We start from the raw sequence: 20,160 nt of genomic DNA, 5'->3' as shown, positions 1-20,160 counted from the left end.
TTTTTGCAACCTACTCATCTGACAAAGGGCTAATATCCAGAATCTACAATGAACTCAAACAAATTTACAAGAAAAAAACAAACAACCCCATCAAAAAGTGGGCAAAGGACATGAACAGACACTTCTCAAAAGAAGACATTTATGCAGCCAAAAAACACATGAAGAAATGCTCATCATCACTGGCCATCAGAGAAATGCAAATCAAAACCACAGTGAGATACCATCTCACACCAGTTAGAATGGCCATCATTAAAAAATCAGGAAACAACAGGTGCTGGAGAGGATGTGGAGAAATAGGAACACTTTTACACTGTTGGTGGGACTGTAAACTAGTTCAACCATTGTGGAAGTCAGTGTGGCGATTCCTCAGGGATCTCGAACTAGAAATACCATTTGACCCAGCCATCCCATTACTGGGTATATACCCAAAGGAGTATAAATCATGCTGCTATAAAGACACATGCACACGTATGTTTGTTGCGGCACTATTCACAATAGCAAAGACTTGGAACCAACCCAAATGTCCAACAACAATTGACTGGATTAAGAAAATGTGGCACATATACACCATGGAATACTATGCAGCCATAAAAAATGATGAGTTCGTGTCCTTTGTAGGGACATGGATGAAATTGGAAAACATCATTCTCAGTAAACTATCGCAAGGACAAAAAACCAAAGACCGCATGTTCTCACTCATAGGTGGGAATTGAACAATGAGAACTCATGGACACAAGAAGGGGAACATCACACTCCGGGGACTGTTGTGGGGTGGGGGGAGGGAGGAGGGACAGCATTGGGAGATATACCTAATGCTAAATGACGAGTTAATGGGTGCAGGAAATCAACATGGCACATGGATACATATGTAACAAACCTGCACATTGTGCACATGTACCCTAAAACCTAAAGTATAATTAAAAAAAAAAAAGAAATGACATGGAGGCTGGGGAGAAGTGACTGGTAGTTTGAATAAATGACTCTTGCTACTTTGCGAAAAAAAAAAAAAAAAAAGAAACACAAGTCATAAAAGGATTTCTAAAAGCACATATTCCTCAGGAATTAGTCATTGGCAAGATGCTATCAAAATCTGCTATCTCTTATATTCTTAATCATCTCTCCTCTGTTAATCATAGTGGCTTCATTTTCCCCCATAAGTTATAGATATGATGGCGTTTCAAGAACACACACCCTTGGGAGGAGCCTGGAGCCTGTCAGACCTGGGTTCTGATTCCACATCCTCCACTTGGCTGTGTGACCTTAAAAGAGTCACTTTAGCCTCGTGGAGTTGTAATGATTATATGAATTGTGAATAATTCATATAATATATTTAGCATAATGCCTGGCACAGGTAAATATTCAATACATGGTAGCTATAATAACCATTATACTAATATTCTTATTGCTGTCATTTTTTTTTTTTTTTTTGAGACAGGGTCTCTGTTGCCTAGGCTGGAGTGTAGTGGCACAATCACAGCTTACTATAGCTTGACCTCCTGGGCTTAAGCTATCCCTGCACCTCAGCCACCTAAGTAGCTGGGATTACCATGTGCCACCATGCTCAGCTAATTTTTTTTTTTTAATTTTTTCTACAAACAAGGTCTCACTATGTTGCCCAGGCTGGTCTTATGGTTAGGGTTAGCCACCTGAGCTCAAGTGATCCTGAACCCAAAGTGCTAGGGTTACAGGTATGAGCCACCATGCCTGGCCTAAATTTTTCTTAATAAGGTCACATAGGCCGGGGGCAGTGGCTCATGCCTGTAATACCAACACTTTGGGAGGCTGAGGCAGGCGGATCACCTGAGGTCAAGAGTTTGAGACCAGCCTGGCCAACATGGCGAAACCCTGTCTCTGCTAAAATACAAAATTTAGCAGGGCATGGTGGCATGCACCTGTAATCCCAGCTTCTCTGGAGGCTGAGGCACGAGAATCACTTGAACCCAGGAGGTGGAGGTTGCAGTGAGCCGAGATTGTGCCACAGCACTCCAGCCTTGGTGACAGAGTGAGACTCTGTCTCAAGAAAATATAATAATAATAATGTCACATACAAGGGTAAATTCATGCCAAAATGTCACCCCTTATCAACCTTGCAGTTAGTTTTGCAGTTTTATAACAGACCAAAGATATGATAGGAGTCACACAGTCAATATGAGGGATTTGATTTTTAAGCCAGAAACAGCCTTGCAGTTCAGTTTGGAGTTATTTAGGTGGGAAATAAAGCTGAGGCTGGGAGTCACTCCAAGGACAGCCGTGGGAGCAGCACAAGGGGTCTTCACTCTGCTGTGGCCATCAGATATAAATCACCACTCAGATCACACCTGCCATTGGAGCCCACAGAGTGTCAATACAGCCAGCCCTTCTCCCATTTAATAAAAGGAAGACATTTAATAATAAAATAAATAGGAAAGCCCACAGAGCTTGAAATTGACTTCAAAGTTAACATTTTATAAGAGATCATTAAAAGCTCTTCACAGAGAGGTCCCAGTTTTAACAAAATAAATGGATATATTTGTTTTAAATAAAAAAGCTATGAATTTGAGACCAAAGCTGGAGAAAAACCGAGACCTCCTGTCTTCATTTTAACACTTTCAAAACAGTACCTATAGATGGGGAAATCACTCAGGTTTCAGGTGTATATATTTCCAGTGAAGAAAGCACGCAGTTGCAACACCTACGCTCTTCTGCTAGTGTATTCTACCCCATCTTCATTTATTTGCTCAAATGAGTATCTATCTGCCCAGCATGTGTCAGGCACTGACCTAGGCACTGGTGAGCCAAAGATGAATCGAGCCAACATGGTCCCTGCTTGTAGGAAGCCCCAGGTGAGTGTGCGTTGTCTGGAGTCCTTGAGATGCCTTCTGTCTAAACAATGACATCAGAGATGGGAGGAGTAGGAAGGAACGGACAGCATCCTTACCTCCACATTCAGACACATTCCAAGCTTCTGGGGTCTTCAGGGCCCCAGAATTTCCTGGTCTTGAGCATGGTTCACAAGTTATTTGTCCTTCCTCATTTTGGAAGATTCCATTTGGACATAAAATGCAGCGTTCTTGTGCTCCATCATAATAGGTCCCAGCCCTGCAACTGACTAGCCAAAGGGAAACAATCTGGTCAGTGTGGACACAAAGGCCAAGGAAGGAGGATGTGAGTTTTAGAGATGAAGGCGAATAGATGGCACTGACCACACCACCCCCCCATGCAAACTCCCTGAATACGCAGTGTGCCCTGCCTTGGTTCTCTCTGCACACCTCTGCACAGCATGATCCTTATTGCCCCGTTAGAGGTGTTTACAGCTCTTTCTCTCCCTAGACCGTGAGCTCCTTGAGAACAGGGATCACAGGGGTTCTAATTATTTTTGTAGCACAAGCACTTGATGGTTGAAGAGAGATTTAAAAAAATCCTGGATCTCCCTACTTCGCAGGGCTGTTGGAACAATTATAGAGGTGAAAATCATTCATTGAACATAGGTCTAGTGCTGGAAGAACAGACTGTTATTAATTCTGTCTGGTGGCATCCTGAAAGGTGTCCTAGAGGAGGTCACATTTGTGTCAGGCCTTGAAGGATGAATAGGATCTTCGCAGTTGGGAAAGGGGGCAGGTTCTAAAAGTTCATGCATTAAATCGGGAGGAGAGGAAAGAAAAGGTTGGGAATAGACTGCAAAAGTTCTTGAGTGCCAGGCATTTGGATTTTATTGTCACAGGTAAAGGAATCATTGAAAGGACAGGAGCCAGGCATGGTGGTGTGCGTCTGTAGTCCTAGCTACTGGGGAGGCTAAGATAGATGGAATCACCTGAGCCTAGGAATTGGAGTCTAGCCTTGGCAACATAGTGAAAATGAGACCCCTTCTCTAAAAAAGAAAAAAGAAAAGAAAGAAGAGGAAGATGTCCAGAAGCTGTGTTTTGAAAAGCTCATTCTCTGGTGGCCAGCTGGGATGGGTGGTGATCTCAAGACTCTTACAAAATAGCACACTTCAGATTAATAATAAATAACACAACAGGCTTTGCGCAGTGGCTCACACCTATGATCCCAGCACTTTAGAAGGCCAAGGTGGGTGGATCACCTGAGGTCAGGAGTTCCAGACCAGCCTGGCCAACATGGAGAAACCCCGTCTCTACTAAACAAACAAACAAACAAACAAAACAGAAAAATTAGCTGGGTGTGGTGGTGCACACCTGTAATCCCAGCTACTTGGGAGGCAAGGCAAGAGAACTGCTTGAGCTCTGCAATCGCGGAGGTTGCAATGGGCCGAGATGGTGCCACTGCACTCCAGCCTGGGCGACAGAGTAAGGCTCTGTCTCAAAGAAAAAAAAAAATCAATACAACAAAGTGTAAATGCTGGTAAATAAGGAAATTCATAAATGTTGCTTCTGATTCTATTTCTAGTACTGTTAAATGTAGACTTGTACCTTATTTTAGGCTATGAATATGAAGCAAACGTACCAAATTTGGCTCCCTACTATTCAAACATCATCATCAGAGTCATTGCATTTCTAATGACTAACATTTGTTGAGTACTTATACTAGACACCATGCCAAAAGCTCTACGTATAGTATCTCATTTATTCCTCAACACAGCCCTAAGGATCTAGGTGCTATTATTAGCACCATTTTACAGAAACAGAGACTTAGAGAGGTTAATAATTTGGCCAAAGTCCCACAGCTAATTTGTGAAATACTCCTATGGTACTGTAAGATCAAGAGCTTTGAGTTTAAAAGGGAAAAAAGTTATTTAACAAATGGGCAGATTTAAATGCAATTGAAGACTTTATCAAGGATTCTCTATGGGGCTAGGAGAGTTTGACTGGAACAAACATTCTCTATATGTAAGCTGCCAAGAAATAAAAAAGAATTACATGATAAAGTTAACTATTATAGCTCTCCAGTGTCTGTAACAAGGGAGATCGATTTTCATCCTATTCTACAAATGCAATTTGCATATATACTCTTAGGATTAAACGTGGGAAAGTTCCCTGTTATAAGAAATAAAAATGTCTTTTCATTATTCATCCCATAATCTTAAAAAAAATCAGGCTTTTGGATCATGGTAAGCGAAAATATGCCACATTTTAAATATTATTTCTATAATTCAATGTAACCAATTAATAAAGTCTATCCAAATATCTAAATCTTAATACTCATATTTCTTGGATTTTCTTTTACAACATTCATGTATCATTTAAATACAATTTTATATATATAGATTTTTCTGAGATGGAGTTTCGCTCTTGTTGCCCAAGCTGGAGTGCAATGGCGCGATCTCGGCTCATCGCAACCTCCGCCTCCCGGGTTCAAGTGATTCTCCTACCCCAGCTTCCCGAGTCGCTGGGATTACAGGCATGCACCACCATGCCGGGCTAAATTTTTGTATTTTTAATAGAAACAGGGTTTCACCATGCCAGCCTGGCTGGTCTCGAACTCCTGACTTCAGGTGATCCACCTGCCTCAGCCTCTCAAAGTGCTGAGATTACAGGCATGAGCCACCACGGCTGACCACAATTTTATATTTTTAAAAAATTAAAAGCGAACCAAACTCTTGTTTTATTGGCAAACAATATTATAATGAGATTGATGGCAAATAGAGTATAATTCCAGACTTACTCTCTAAATGCAGCCCTACTGGATAATGGTCTCCATATCACTCTGGTTCCAGCCCATCTCTCATGTAAAGCTGGGTTGAATTCTGTATTACGAATTCACGTTTTACCCTGTGTCCCACTTGACTGTTTTCAGTGTCTGTAGCAGGCCAGTAAATCAGAGAATAACTCCTTCATGGCTCTAAGGAGCCCACCTGTCATGAAGCAGGTAAAACCAAGGCTGTCCAGAGCCCCTCTGCTCAGCCATTTCTATTTGAAGAAGAGCTGTTTTTACAATACTCATCCATGGAAGAGAAAGTGCCGATATGGTGACAATGATTCCAACAGCCCCATTAATCATAACTTAGAGTCACATCACCGTGGTCTGTTCCATCATGGTTCCTCTGGCAGAAAACAGATGTCCTCAGCAGGTGGACAACACCAGGCCTGGTTCTCACTGAGCCAGGGACCAGGACAGGCTCCTGCTGCTCTGCTGTCCCCTGCTCCTGAGAACTCTTTCAACCTCCACAGCCTTTGCAAGGTGACCTTTAGAGAGACCTCACAATATCCCACCTCTGTGCCATTTCTTAACTGCTCGAAGGGCTGAGAAACCCTTTAGGCTGCCCTGTGGAAAAGACGGCACCAGTTCTTTTTCCTCACAATGAAAGGCCTGCTTCACATAAACAAACTCATTTTGTCGGTCACAATTTCCATTTTCCTTCCAGAGAGAAAGACCTGCAGAAATAATTCATGTCAAGCACCTCCCAAATATATGTGATTCTTTCACAAGGTAAAAATGAGCTAAACACTAAAAGGCAACTCTGAAATATCATGAAGGGATGCCTGAAAACCGCTCTTTGCAAATGTGCTGAGAATCTGGCCTGCAGAGACCTCAATCACATGTTCCAGTGGCTTCTCTCTTCTCCTTCAGCAGCCAGCTTGTTTTGCTGCCCAGGACAAAGGAGTCAATTGCCCCCAGAACACTTCACTATCACAGCAAAGCTTTTGTGTGCCTTCAGTGACCATTAAAATCTCATTCTCAAATCCCACACAGCTGTTTTTTCTCCTTCTTTAAAAAAGATACGAGAAAGCTTTTCTGATGCAAAAGGGACAGACCAGCAGGATGAGGATTAATGGCGACAAAGAGGCCTCAAGCCTCGGCCTCTTCTCAGCACTGTGGCCTTTGAGTATTTCAGGCTATGGACAAACACTATGGTCTCTCTGTGGCTAAGATGATGAACCTAATAAAAGGGGTCACCCTCTAGCATTTGACTGCATTCTTAAGAATCACGCCTTGACTTCTGAAGAAGAGCCACAACCAGCCCACTCGGATTCCCAGGGTGCCCCGGGGCTGCTGCTGCTTTGTCCCAGTTCAGAGGCGCCAGTGTCCCAGGCAGAGCTGGCCTTAGGATCCTGGTTTGAGCTCTCTTTAAATGACTGCCCCCAGGATAACAGGGGACAGTGCCATCTTGGGCTGAGAGATTGATTTTTCATTGTCCAGGTTTTTGACCTGTGCTCAGGTTTGCTCTTTAAAAACATTCCTATAGTTGAGGCAGAGAAATGAGCCCAGCTTGACGCCTTCTTCCTTATTGGGTTCCCAAATGCGCACTATGTTCTTTTCATGCCTAATTAACTGGAGCTGAAATTTCACTTCCTTTAGAGTGCCTCTTTTGCTCTCAATTTAAATATTTCTCCAAAGATTTGCCCTTTGCCCTCTTTTCTCTTAATGTTATCTACTATCCTTGGGATTTCATCTGTTGTCCCTGTGAAGATTCATTTACTCATTCATTCAATAAGTACTTATTGAGCACTCATTATGTGCTGAGTACCATTCTAGGAGCTGGAGACACAGCAGAGAAGACAGACATGACCCTGTTCTAATGGGGTTCTCAGGGCAGTAAATAAATGAACAATAAGTCTCAATGAGCAAGCAAATAAATATGTAATAGAATGCAAGTAGTGGTATGATGAAGAAAAGGAAAACAGGGTAAGAGGACAAAGAGGGGGTAGGGATGGAGTTTGTATGTATGCTATTTTAGAAGTGTGGCCAAGAAAGGCCTTTCTGAACAGAGACCAGAATAAAATGTGGGAAATAGGCTGGGTGCTGTGGCTCACGCCTGTAATCCCAGCACACTGGGAGGCTGAGGCAGGAGGACTGCTTGAGCCCAGAGTTCAAGACCAGCTTGGGAAATATAGTGAGACCTCATCTTTCCAAAATCACCTTAAAAAGTTAGCTGAGCGTGGTAGTGCACGCCAGTGGGAGGATAGCTTGAGCCCAGGAGGCGGAGGTTGCAGTGAGCCAAAATCACACCACTGCACTCCAGCCTGGGTGACAGAGCAAGACCTTGTCTAAAAAACAAACAAACAAACAACAAAAAAACACAACAACAACAACAAAAACAGGAAATAGCCTTGCAATGAGACTGCCTAACAGCAAGAAGTGCAGTGTAGTAGGAACACAGCATAAGGGGGTAGGGCAATAAGAGATGAACTTTAAAAAGCAAGCAAGGGCCAGATCGTGTGAGTGCTTGAAGGCCGTGGTAAGGAAATTAGACCTTACTCAAAGTATGTTGGAGGTTTGAAATGGGGGAGTGACACAATCTGATTTATGTTTTTCTTTTCATTTCTTTTTTGTTTAGGAGACAGGGTTGCGCTCTGTCACCCAGGCTGGAGTGATCATGGCTCACTGCAGCCTCGACCTCCTGGGCTCAATTGATCCTCCCACCTCAGCCTCCTAAGTAGCTGGAATTACAGGCTTGCACCACCATGCCCAGCTAATTTTCTAACTTTTTGTAGAGATAGGGTCTCCTGGGCTCAAGCGGTCCTCTGTCTCGGCATCCCAAAGTGGGCCACTGTACCCAACCTGATCTGTGTTTTTAAGAGATGTCCTGGCTGCTGTGTGGAGAACAGACGGAGGCCAGGAAAGGCTGAGGAGAACAATTCAGAGCCTTATACAACAGACTGAGCTAGAGATGATGGTGGCTTGAAACAGAGCAGTAATAATAACGGAGGAGGAGAAAACTGGTCAGATAAAGGAAATTACCTGAAGGCAGAGCTGACAGGATTTGCACACGGACTGGATGAGGAACACCACAGAAAGGGAGAGGTCAAGATGACTCAGGCTTTCGACTTGAGCAACTGGGTGAGGCGAGGTGCCCCTTACAGAGATGCTGGTTTGATTTGGGAGGGAGGATGCTGGTTTGATTTGATTTGATGCTTGGGAGGATAAGAAGCTTTGTTTGGAAACACTGAGTTTGAGATGCCAGTTGGCCATCCAAGTGTGGATACTAAGAAGGCACGGGTTCTACTGGTGGTCTCTGAGGCGGAATACTACACCTCGGGTTGACAAGATGATCCACCGGGTGGGAGCACATTTCTACACCCATGCCTACGAATTTTCACCTAAAATAAGAAACAAACGAAGCTCCTCTGGTTTAGAATACGGTGTAAGAGCAGCCTCCCAGCCAGTCTCCATCTCTGTGAGGCACAAGACACATGTGAGGAGCCAGGGTCACCAAGAAAAGGGAAGCACTGGCACCCACAACTCGGGCGCAAGGCACTGACTGACTCTCGCCTCTCAATACATAGAGAACAGTTACAGCTTAGCTATGCCTGGGTAATGAGATGTCCTGACCTATATTATCATGTTTTTAACTAAACTAACCATCACAAAATAGAAAGCAGCTTTGATGGATTCCTGGAAAGAACACCCGACTGAAGGGCGTAAACGTGACGCGAGCCCATGCGCACCACAGGAGTGTCCGTGGGCGCATCTTCTGCTCCTAGCACAGCAGCCACCCGCGTCCGCACCACAGGAGAGGGCCCGTGGGGCATCTTCTGCTCCTAGCACAGCAGCCACCCGTGTCCACAGTGGAGCGGAGGTTTCCCATCCAAGACCTCCAGTGGGTGCCTGGATCCTTGGAGAGTACCACACCCTATATACACTAGGGGTTTTCCTATGCGTGCTTATTCATGATAAAGTTTCATTTATAAATTAGGCACAGCAAGAGATTAACAATAATAAAATAAAACAATTATCACAACATACTATAATAAAAAGTTATGTGAATGTGGTCTCTCTCTCAAAGTATCGTATAGTACCATACTCACCCTTCTTGTGATCTGTCAATCTGATAACTGAGATGACTACTATGTGACTAACACAGGGGAGGGTACACAGCATGGGTACACAGGATAAAGGGAGGATTCATATCCCAGGCAGGATGGGGAGGGTATACAGAGGATTCATATCCCAGGCAGGATGGGGAGGGTATACACCATGGGTACGCGGGATAAAGGGAGGATTCATATCCCAGGCAGGATGGAGCAGGACAACACGAGATTTCATCACGCCACTCTGAAGAGTGGGCAATTTAAAACTTACAAATTGTTTATTTCCGGAATTTTCCATTTGATATTCTTGGACCATGGTTGACCCAGGTAACTGACACCACAGAAAGCAAAACTGCCTATAAGGGGACACTAGTGTATTAGCTCTTTGTCAAACTATATCATGAGACAGAAACAGCTACGATTTAATCTGGTCTGTCAAGAGTTCACCTAAAGCACTAGCAATAATCAAAAAGACTATATGACAAATGGATTTGCGACCACCACTATCAATAATGAACCTCGCCCAATTGTAAAGATTCTACCTTAAGATGCTAGCCAGTTATTTTTAAATGTGTTTATTTAATCTTTATCTTGTTCTGTCTTTTGTGATGAACATAGTGTACTAGCCAATACTGTAAGTATATAGTTTATAAATAAGTAAACATTCATATATATTTTACTTAGAGGGAGAGAGAATGTGTGTGTGTGCATTCTTAAATGTTCAACTTCTCTGGGACAAAGGAGCTGGAGAGGGCAGTTTCAGAATAGCCAGCATGTGGTGGTATTTAAAGCTATGGCACTGGGTAAGGTCACCGAGGAGAGTGTGAAGACAGAGGAGGGGACGAAGGATTCAGCCGTAGGATAATCAGAAAGTAGGGGAGGGACTGGAACCAGCATTGAAAATGAAAAGGGAGCAGCCAGTGAGGTATGGAGAAGCAGAAGTGTATTGTGTCTGAAACCCATAGGAAGAAAGTGTTTCCAGGAGAGGGAGTGATCAGCAGAGAGGATGCCTCATGAGGAGTGAGGAAAGGTAACTGGATTTGGCATCACAGAGGTGGTTAGAAATCTTGGAAAACGTTTCTGTGGAGAGGTTAGGCATGAAAATCAAACTGAAGAGAAATGGGAGGTAAGGAGGCAAAGACAGTATGACTACGGCTCCTTCAAAGAGTTTCGTTCTACACAGAATGGGGGACACAGAAATGAGGCAGTAGCTATAGAGATGTGTGAAGTCAATGGAGGGTTTGTTTGGTTTTTAAGACAGGAGATGGGTTTGTGTGATGTTGGAAATGATCTAGCAGAGGAGAAGAATTCTGAGATGGGAGGGGTCGATGGGGACAACAGCAGGGGCAACATTCTTAAGAAGCTGAGAGAGGACAGGCTCCAGCTTGAGTGGAAGATAGAGGGGGGCCTTAGAGGCATGGGCTGTCCATCCATTTTAACAGGAGGCAGGTCTGAGCCTGTGTGGACAGACTTGGGATTAGGCAAGTTAGGCTGGACATGAAGAGAAGAAATTGTTTTGCTAGACTCTCAGACATCCATGGACACCTCTGCCTAGAAATCTTGTTGCCCAAGGAGCACTTCTCTCCCTGGCCTCTGGCTTTACTCCTCTTACAGAAGCATCTCTATTTTCCCAGTCACCAAGGCTCCAAATCACAGCTCTCCCTGGCTTCTCTCCTCACTGCCCTGTCACTCAGCAGCAGCATCCTACAGCTGTGTCCCTTCTCTCTATCCCCTATTCTTCGTCCCCATGGCACGAATGTCCCTTAGATCCTCACCGTCTCTTATTTGGATTGCTGCAGTAACCTTCCAAGAGTCCCCTGGATTTCTGTCCCTCCCTGCCTCCACTCTTTCCATTCTACCATCAGAGGCACCTTTCTAAACTCTTTTTCTGATTGCTTCACTCTCTGGCTCAAAAACCTCCCCTTGCCTTGCCTTCCTGCACTCCTCTCCATTTCTCTGACTCAATATTCAGGCTTTAGCCTCCTTTTATGTATCTTTTCATCCTTTCTCATGCTCTCTCAAGAGCCCATTTTTTTCCTGCTTCTCCTATAAATCTCTTCTGATTATTTCTTCCCCAGTGATCACATTCATTTCATCATTCAACCAACCCCTTGGCTTTTTCTCAGTGCCTCCTGCATATGAAACAGGGCATGGTGAGATTAGGGATGTATGGGAAGCAAGTGCCAGGATCACAGGCCACATCAGAATCCTCTGAGCTCAGCCCACCTCTTTCCTCTTCTCAGTCCCCAATCCATGTCATCCCCAAATGCTGCTCATTTTTCCTCTTAAATATTTCTCTAACCCATTGCTGTTTCTCTATCTAGGACCTGCATGTTCTCAATATCTCATAAGCAACACATTCAAAAGCCCCCAGATTGGTCTTTCTGCCTCTAATTCTGCTCCCTCCAGTACAGTCAGAGAGATCTTTCTAGAATACACATATGACCTGAACACTTCCCGAGTAAGTCCTCCAATGGCAGCATGTCACTTTGAGATAAAGTTGAGGCTCCTTAGCAACATATCCAAGGTCTCCATGAGTTGGCCGTGCCCTCCCATTAGCCTAGTTGTCCACCATATCCTACCTGGCACTCCAGGTTTAGTGACACTGACATGTCAATAATCGCCTGTGCACACCTTGCTCATCCTCATTTCCCAAGGCTGTTCCTTGGGCTGAATACTCCTCCCCACTTAGCCATTATCTGTGCATCCTTCAAAACTCAGCATGGGCTTTCTCTCTTTGGGGAAGGCATCTCTGCCCCTTCCCTGGAGGGTTAAGTGTGACCCAGTGGATGATGTCTTATTTACCTAGGCCTCCTCAGTACTCCCCACAGAGTTGGTACATGGAGGGCTATGCATATGAGTACAGCATAAGTAAGATGGTCCCAGGGCACAGGCTGTACCCAGGAGAGGTGAGGGCATCCAAATTGAGAAGAATATAGACTCATGGCTGGGTACAGTAGCTCACAACTGTAATCCCAGTACTTTTGTAGGCTGAGGCAGGTGGATCACTTGAGGTCAGGCATTTGAGACCAGCCTGGCCAACATGGTGAAATCCGTTTCTACTAAAAATACAAAAATTAGCCAGGCGTGGTGCCAGGCACCCGTAATCCCAGCTACTCAGGAGGCTGAGGCAGGAGAATCGCTTGAACCTGGGAGGCAGAGGTTGCAGTGAGCTGAGATCACGCCACTGAACTCTAGCCTAGGAGACAAGAGCAAGACTGTTTTCGGAAAAAAAAAAAGAATAGACTCAAGTCAGATCTGGATTTCAATCCTGCCTCTGCAACACTTACTTGCTGGGTGACACTGTGGAAAATGCTTGTCATCCTGTGTCTCAGTTTCTTTATGTGTAAAAAGGGATGAGTTAAAATAGACTTGGGATGAGGATTAAATGAGATGATATAGGTGAAGTGCTTAGCACAGGGCTGAACACAGTGGTAAGTGTTCAATACATGTCAACACTTTACTAAATTATGTCTTTAAAACTTTTTTAATTAAAAGAATTTCCTATTCAGTCTGTGTGTTACATATTGGTCTAATACTGGTCTATAGTGCTAATACAGATTTTATATTTTCCTCAGTTTAAACAAGAAAGGAAATCTCTGCCTGATCATTTCCAAATCATTTCTCAATTTTGAAAGAATTCAGAATAGAATATGTGAGCCAGACACAGAGGCTCACGCCTGTAATCCCAGCTACTCGAAAGCTGAGGTGGGAGGATCATTTGAACCCAGGAGTTCAAGACCAGTCTGAGCAACATAGCAAGACCCCGTCTCTAAAAAATGGAATAATAATCATTTTAAAGAAGAAGAAAATGCCCAGCTCCTTCCTGCCTTAGGCCCTTTGGATTTGCTGATCCTCCCCCATTAAGGGGCTCCCCCGCACCCCACCAGGCCCCACCATGAGTGCATTGCACGCCAGCTGCTTCCCCTCACTCAGGCCTTAGTGCTTGACCATTTGCTCCTAGTCACTTACTCCGAGAGTCTTCCCTGGCCACCCTATGGAGAGTAACCCTCCCTCCAATCCTCTCTGTTTTATTCTCTTCATAGCACTTAAGCTTTTGAAATTATCACTTAGCACAGGGCTGAACACAGTGGTAAGTGTTCAATACATGTCAACACTTTACTAAATTATGTCTTTAAAACTTTTTTAATTAAAAGAATTTCCTATTCAGTCTGTGTGTTACATATTGGTCTAATACTGGTCTATAGTGCTAATACAGATTTTATATTTTCCTCAGTTTAAACAAGAAAGGAATATCTCAGCAAGTTTTAAAAACAACCAAATACAGTATATATAATACATACATACATACATATATACACACACATGCATACACACATATATATATTATCTAGTGTATTTCTTAATTTATCTTTTAGCTGGTATTATGAAAGAACTTTTTAATTTCTGTTTTCCTCTGTTACAATGTGAACTTCATGAGAATAGGCCCTTTGATTATTATGTTCTTATTGCTTCATCCCAAGCACACAGAGTGGGCAGAATGGTACTCAATTAATACTAGTTGAATTAATTTTTCTCAGTTGCTGCAGAGGAACAGCAGTAAGCTGTTACAAAAGGAATTAAATGTTCCTTGTCTCTCAAGAACCCAGGCACTAAAATACTTCCCAGTTTGCCAGCTGTCTGGATTGTTTCTTCTAAAAATCTCAGCAAGTTTTAAAAACAACCAAATACAGTATATATAATACATACATACATACATACATATATACACACACATGCATACACACACATATATATTATCCAGTATATTTCTTAATTTATCTTTTAGCTGGTATTATGAAAGTACAATAGCTAGACATCCATGTCATATAGTTAATTTTCTCTAGACATGAAGAACTTTATGAAGTACTATAGAGCTTAAGAAATTTGTTCCTTGGAGACTATAATCATTTTTTTTTGCCATCTTGCTAAAATTGATCACAGATGGTACAAAGGTCACTTGGAGAGCAGGCTGTCCCCAAAGTCCCCAAATGCCAAATTAATGAAACTTTACTATATAAAATAACAATAAGAAAGAAAATATACAATTGGTCAGAAGTGATTATTTTCTCTGGTATAAATTGGGACTTTAAAATTTATTTTTTAATGCTATACAAAGGACAAACAGTTCAATGCAAAAATAGGCAAAGAATATAGATGTTCTCAGAAGAAGGAATCCAAATGACCACAGGCATAAGACAGCATGCTTAGTCTTACTAATAAAGAAAACCAAGTTAAAATGACTTTTTTTTTTTTTTTTTTTTTTTTTGCTTACCGGATTTGCAAAAATGAAAAGGATCAATGATAAATAATCCATGTTAGCAAAGATGTAGGATGCTTCCAATGTTGGAAGCGACATACATAGGTATGATCTTTTGGGAAAGTAATCTGGCAGTATCTATTAAAGTTTTAAATATGCAAGTTCTTTGAGTCGGCCATTGTACTTTTACAAGTCTATCCTTCAGAAATATTGGCCATGTGTACAAAGAATGATATTCACTGAGCACTATTTGCAATAGAAAAATTAGCAATAACTTCTATGTTCACCAGTAGGGGTAGGGCTAATCAATACTGGTGTCTTCAAACAAATACAGCCTGGGAAGCTGTAAAAGAAATAAGGTCGCTCCACTATCATGTTAAAGAGATGTTCTTGATCTAACTACAGATAAAAACAACACATAGAACTATTCAAATTGTATTGATATTTGTTTTTTATTTTGTTAAGATAGGCTCTTGGTCTGCCACCCAGGCTGCAGTGCAGTGACACAATCATAGCCCACTGCAGCCTCGAACTCCTGGACTCAGATGATCCTCCCGCCTTAGACTTCCGAGTAGCTGGGACTACAGGTGCTACCAACCAACACAGTGAAACAGCGTCTCACTATGTTGCCCAAACTAGTATTGAACTCCTGGCCTGAAGTGATCCTCCCACCTCAGCCTCCCAAAGTGCTGGGATTACAGATGTGAGCCACTGCACCCAGCCTATTTTTAAAAATATATATATTTATTCATACGTAAACCTGCAGTCTATTTTCAACACAGTAGCCAAAGTTATCTTTTGAAAACATGTCAGTTACTCCTCTGCTCAAAGCCCTCCACTGGCTTCCTTTCTCATCAGATTGGGGATCAGGGTCCTCCCTGGTTTCGAGTTCCCTCTGCTACTGCTCTGCCCTTACTCTCCCTCTCTGCCTCTCTCAGCTCTCATCCTTCTGGCCTTCCTTCCAGTACCTTGGGGTTTTCCTGTTTGTTGTTCTCTTTGCCTGAAACTCTCTTCCCCCAGATATCTCCATGTCTTGCGTCTTGCTGTCCTTTGCGTCTCTGCCCAAATGACACTTTGCAGTGAGGCCTTCCCTGACCACAGTCTACACTTTGGGGGAGTATGCTCCTCATCCCTCAGCCCTCACCTTGGCCTGGTACTTTCCACTCCACTTTCCTGCAGCCCTGCTCTCCATATCCCTGTTGCCCTCTGCTACATGATAGCAGTATCTTTCCTCGTTTATTGGTTGGTTGTCTACCTTCTTCCTCTAAAATTGTAAACTCTGTGAGGGCTGAGATGTTTGCTTGTTTCTTTATTGCTGGATTCCTGATATCTAGAATGGTACCTGGCACACAGTTGGTGCTCAATAAATATTTATTGAATGAATATATAAAATTTCCTTTTTATATGTGCATAAAAACAGTTGTGGAAAAATAACACAGTAAACTATAACAGTGATTACTGCTGGGGAGTTGGATTAGGGAGCTGTGGAGAGAACTTTCATCTTTACTGTATACATTTCTGTGCCATTTGAAACAGGCACTACTTTCATAATTGAAAACTAAATTTAAAATATTTAAAAAGATAAACATAATGGTTCCATCTCTTCCCCACAGGAGAGATGAAAGTGACTCCAATTTTTTTTTTTGGAGCTTTTTTCTGCAGATACTGAAAATCATTTCTAAAAGGAACTATCCTAAGCTTGTCTCCACTGTCTGTACCATCCAGAGCTCAGAAAACATCAGCAAGCCTGGTCTTTATGAAGTCCTAACACCACCAAATAGACCAGGACTAGAAGACAGACACACATACACACGCACACACACGCACACACACACACACACACACACAGCCTTGCCTATGCCACATGCTGCCTGCTGGATAAAAAGCCTTTCTAATGAACACACCTGACACTTCTTTATACCCACTTCCTCCCTCAGCAGCAAGAATGAATGTCACTGGTAACTCCTTGAGCCATTTTCTCTGCATAGTAAAATCTTCAACATTGCTGTCAGACCTGGACCTGATTTGATGCCGTGAGGGCTACAAAATTCATCCAGTGTTTGAGGGAGCTCCTGAGACAAGACACACTGGCTCCCCTAGAAACAAATCAAACCTAATTTAGCATGACAAGCATCTCAGGGACACATTCACACACCACCACAGCTACACAAACCCTCTACCGAGTGTCTTTCTTTCTTTTTTTTTTTTTTTTTGAGACGGAGTCTCGCTCTGTCGCCCAGGCTGGAGTGCAGTGGCACGATCTCGGCTCACTGCAGCCTCCAACTCCCTGGTTCAAGGGATTCTCCTGCCTCAGCCTCCCGAGTAGCTGGGAGTATAGGCACGCGCCACCACGGCCAGCTAATTTTTTGTGTTTTTTAGTAGAGGCAGGGTTTCACCATGTTGGCCAGGATGGTCTTGATCTCCTGACCTCGTGATCTGCCCACCTTGGCCTCCCAAAGTGCTGGGATTACAGGTGTTAGCCATCGTGCCTGGCCCCGAGTGTCTTTCATAGGCTGTTGTGGTCATGAAGCCCCTGTTAAGTAACTCCTGCTCCTTATCCTTGGGCCTTTACTCCCCAGGAACATACCTGTGGTAGTATTAGTGATACCCTCAATGGGAGCCAGTCCATGGGGCCCTTGACACTAGGTTTTCTTGACTTTTTAATTGGCCACAAAGACTCCCTGGCCAGTCCGTGAGGCCTCACCCCAACAGGATAGCAGACGGGGCAGGGGTGCAGTGTAACCCTGAGAGGCCAGGAGGGCCCTGACAGTTTCTGCAACTCATCCTGGAAAGTAGGGCAGCCACAGCCAACTCTCACCACTATTTTAGTACGGAAACTGGAACTCTTAGAATTTTAAATGAGAACAGATCAACCAGCTGGGCTGTTTTTACTTTTTTCCCCTTTGTTTCTTTTTAAGAGAATCAGCTGGAATGAAAGTCAAGACTATCTGGAAACCAGCCCCTTGTAGACAGTTATACTTGATTTTCACTAAGTTTTGGCAAAGCAACAAATTTGAGCTGTGGGCCTAAGGCTGACAATTCTCTGGAACAAGTGCCCCTGGATTCAGCTTTGCTTATTTAGAAATACAAATTCTTACTCCTTAGCTAAGCTTTATTGCTTGGGCCTCATGATTCTACTGATACTTAGGAAAAGGACATCAGTTTATCCTGGAGAAATCTAATTACTGAAATTCACCCTGCTTGGGACCAGAGAACAGGCTTTGGAATCAGAACATCAGTGTGATCTTGAGCAAGAGAACTTAACAACACTCTAAGCTTCAGCTGTTAAATATAGGTAATAAAACCTACCTGGGAAGGTTACTGTTAGGATTAATTGAGATAATGCAGACATGAGACTTACTGTCATGCTTGTGACAGATAAGAACTCAATAAATCATTATCATTATTACTATAAAGTGAGACCCCAATTTTTCCCATCTAAGACTTTTCAGATAAAATCTCCTATAATTGCCCAGAAGAGTCCCTTGTGACAAATCTCTAAACTGACCATCCTAGAACCTCGTGTCCTGGACGCTCTTGCTAGCTTTACCAGAGCAACAGAACTGATATTGCTCAAGTGCCAGGTCCCAAATTTAATTCTGAAACACCACCACCAACACAACCCATACAATGGAACTGACACTATTAGGAGCCCTGGGCTGAAGCTCTGGGTCTCATAAGGCAGCCAAGCAGCCCCCTAGCTTTGCCTCTGCACAGAACTATGGACAGGAGCTTATTCATTGCCATAGTTGGTCAAGCCAGAGGGAGATCATAAGAGTAGCTTTGATGACAGAGTGTGGAGAAGGCTCGAGGGTGCCTTACCCCTGCAGTCCTGCCCCAGCCAGGGGAGACCGCCGTCCCTCAGACCTGTAAAGGGCAACATCCCCTCTTCTCATCAACCTTGCCACTTCTTTCCTGTTCCTCAAGTCAACCAACATTTTAGTGCCCACCACAAGCCAGATACTATGCTAGGCGCTGAGGACAGGGAGGTGAATGAGATCAGTCTCACTCCAGGGAGCTCTGGGCCTAGCAGGGATGACAGACACAAACGCAACAGTTACTGAAACAGAAGCGCTGCCCGGAGTGTTCTCTAAAGTGAGCCCTGAGAAGGGAGGATGGGCCAGACTTGCTTTTGGTTACCCTGAGTGTTTATGGAGCCCAAGGCTGTTCTGTTAGCAAGAATGTCCCAGGCCACTCACCACATTGGTTTTCTACATGACCCTGGCCCACTCCACAGGACTCTGCCTGGCGTTCAGATGTTCTGGGAGGCTTTTTAGCCACGTCGAGGTTCGTGCCTGAGAGCTGGAGGTGAAACTGCTCCCTGTGGACGGCCTTTCTGAGCGTGCGGATGGCTTTACGCAGCCGCTTCTCGGTTCGCTTTACGATGCAGCTCAGGTCACAAGAAGCTACAGAAACAAGAGGGACAGCAGTGCGGGAGGAGATCAGGCTGCAGCGTGTGACAATGGCCAGATCAACTGCAGGCCCTACCAACACCCCAAGCTCCCTGTGGACCGAATGGGGAGAAACCTGGAGGGGGCACCTAGCAGGCTGGGCAACAGTTGATTCAAACAGAAATTTGTGGACCAAATGGTAGCTTTGGGTTTTTATGAAGCAGAAAAAATCATCAGGTTCCAAACCAATTCAGTTTAGTTTCGGGGTGAAAAAAACAGGAGATACTTCAGTGTTTGCATTATTTTTCCCCCAAGAATGATAAAAAGTGAAAGGCAAAGAAATAAGGAGCAAGCTGTGAGAAGCCTGGCAATGCAGACTGTTTTCAAACCAACCTGTCACCTCCTTTTGGTTAGTCTCAAGCTCAAACTCAACAGTGATAAACATTTCCTTAGGGGCGCTTGGTCGGCCAGGGGCTCCTGGGACTTGCTTGCCAGAGCTGCATGTAAGGTTTACGTAGCGGAAGCTCTCTTTTACTGAGCTGTGCTTCTCTGTATGAAGAAACAAAATTATCGGAAGCCAAATCCTGGCAAAGCACTCAGCTGAACATTTGCTAGAGCTCAGTAAACATTTCATTAAAACAACTCTCAAGGGACTAAGTGATTATCTCCAGATGCCAAGACACTGCAAGCCCTTAACTGGGAGCACAACGATATTTTAATTTTGAAGAGCTGGCATTGCCTCCTATATAACTTTACAATTTAGCTCTTGAAAATTCTTTTCACGAATAAATGGTAGACGTTTCCGACTGACTAGCCATATATG

General features: G+C 43.6%; 1 protein-coding gene across 1 annotated transcript in view; it reads right to left on the bottom strand.

Moving 5' to 3' along the window:
- SCUBE2 (signal peptide, CUB domain and EGF like domain containing 2) overlaps positions 1 to 20,160 on the bottom strand; it is an 81,165-nt gene that overhangs the window by 17,536 nt on the left and 43,469 nt on the right. The window contains exons 15-17 of the mRNA XM_032166652.2: positions 19,731 to 19,886; positions 19,146 to 19,352; positions 2,918 to 3,088 (exon numbers count right to left, since the gene is read on the bottom strand). Of these exons, the coding sequence (XP_032022543.1) occupies positions 2,918 to 3,088; positions 19,146 to 19,352; positions 19,731 to 19,886 (534 nt within the window). The remainder of the gene's footprint in view (positions 1 to 2,917; positions 3,089 to 19,145; positions 19,353 to 19,730; positions 19,887 to 20,160) is intronic.

This window comes from Hylobates moloch, unplaced genomic scaffold, assembly GCF_009828535.3.
Source record: "Hylobates moloch isolate HMO894 unplaced genomic scaffold, HMol_V3 SCAFFOLD_11, whole genome shotgun sequence".
Classification (NCBI taxonomy): Eukaryota; Metazoa; Chordata; class Mammalia; order Primates; family Hylobatidae; genus Hylobates; species Hylobates moloch.
The sequence above is the reverse complement of the archived record's forward strand: the minus strand, read 5'-3'. Positions and strand labels throughout refer to the sequence as shown.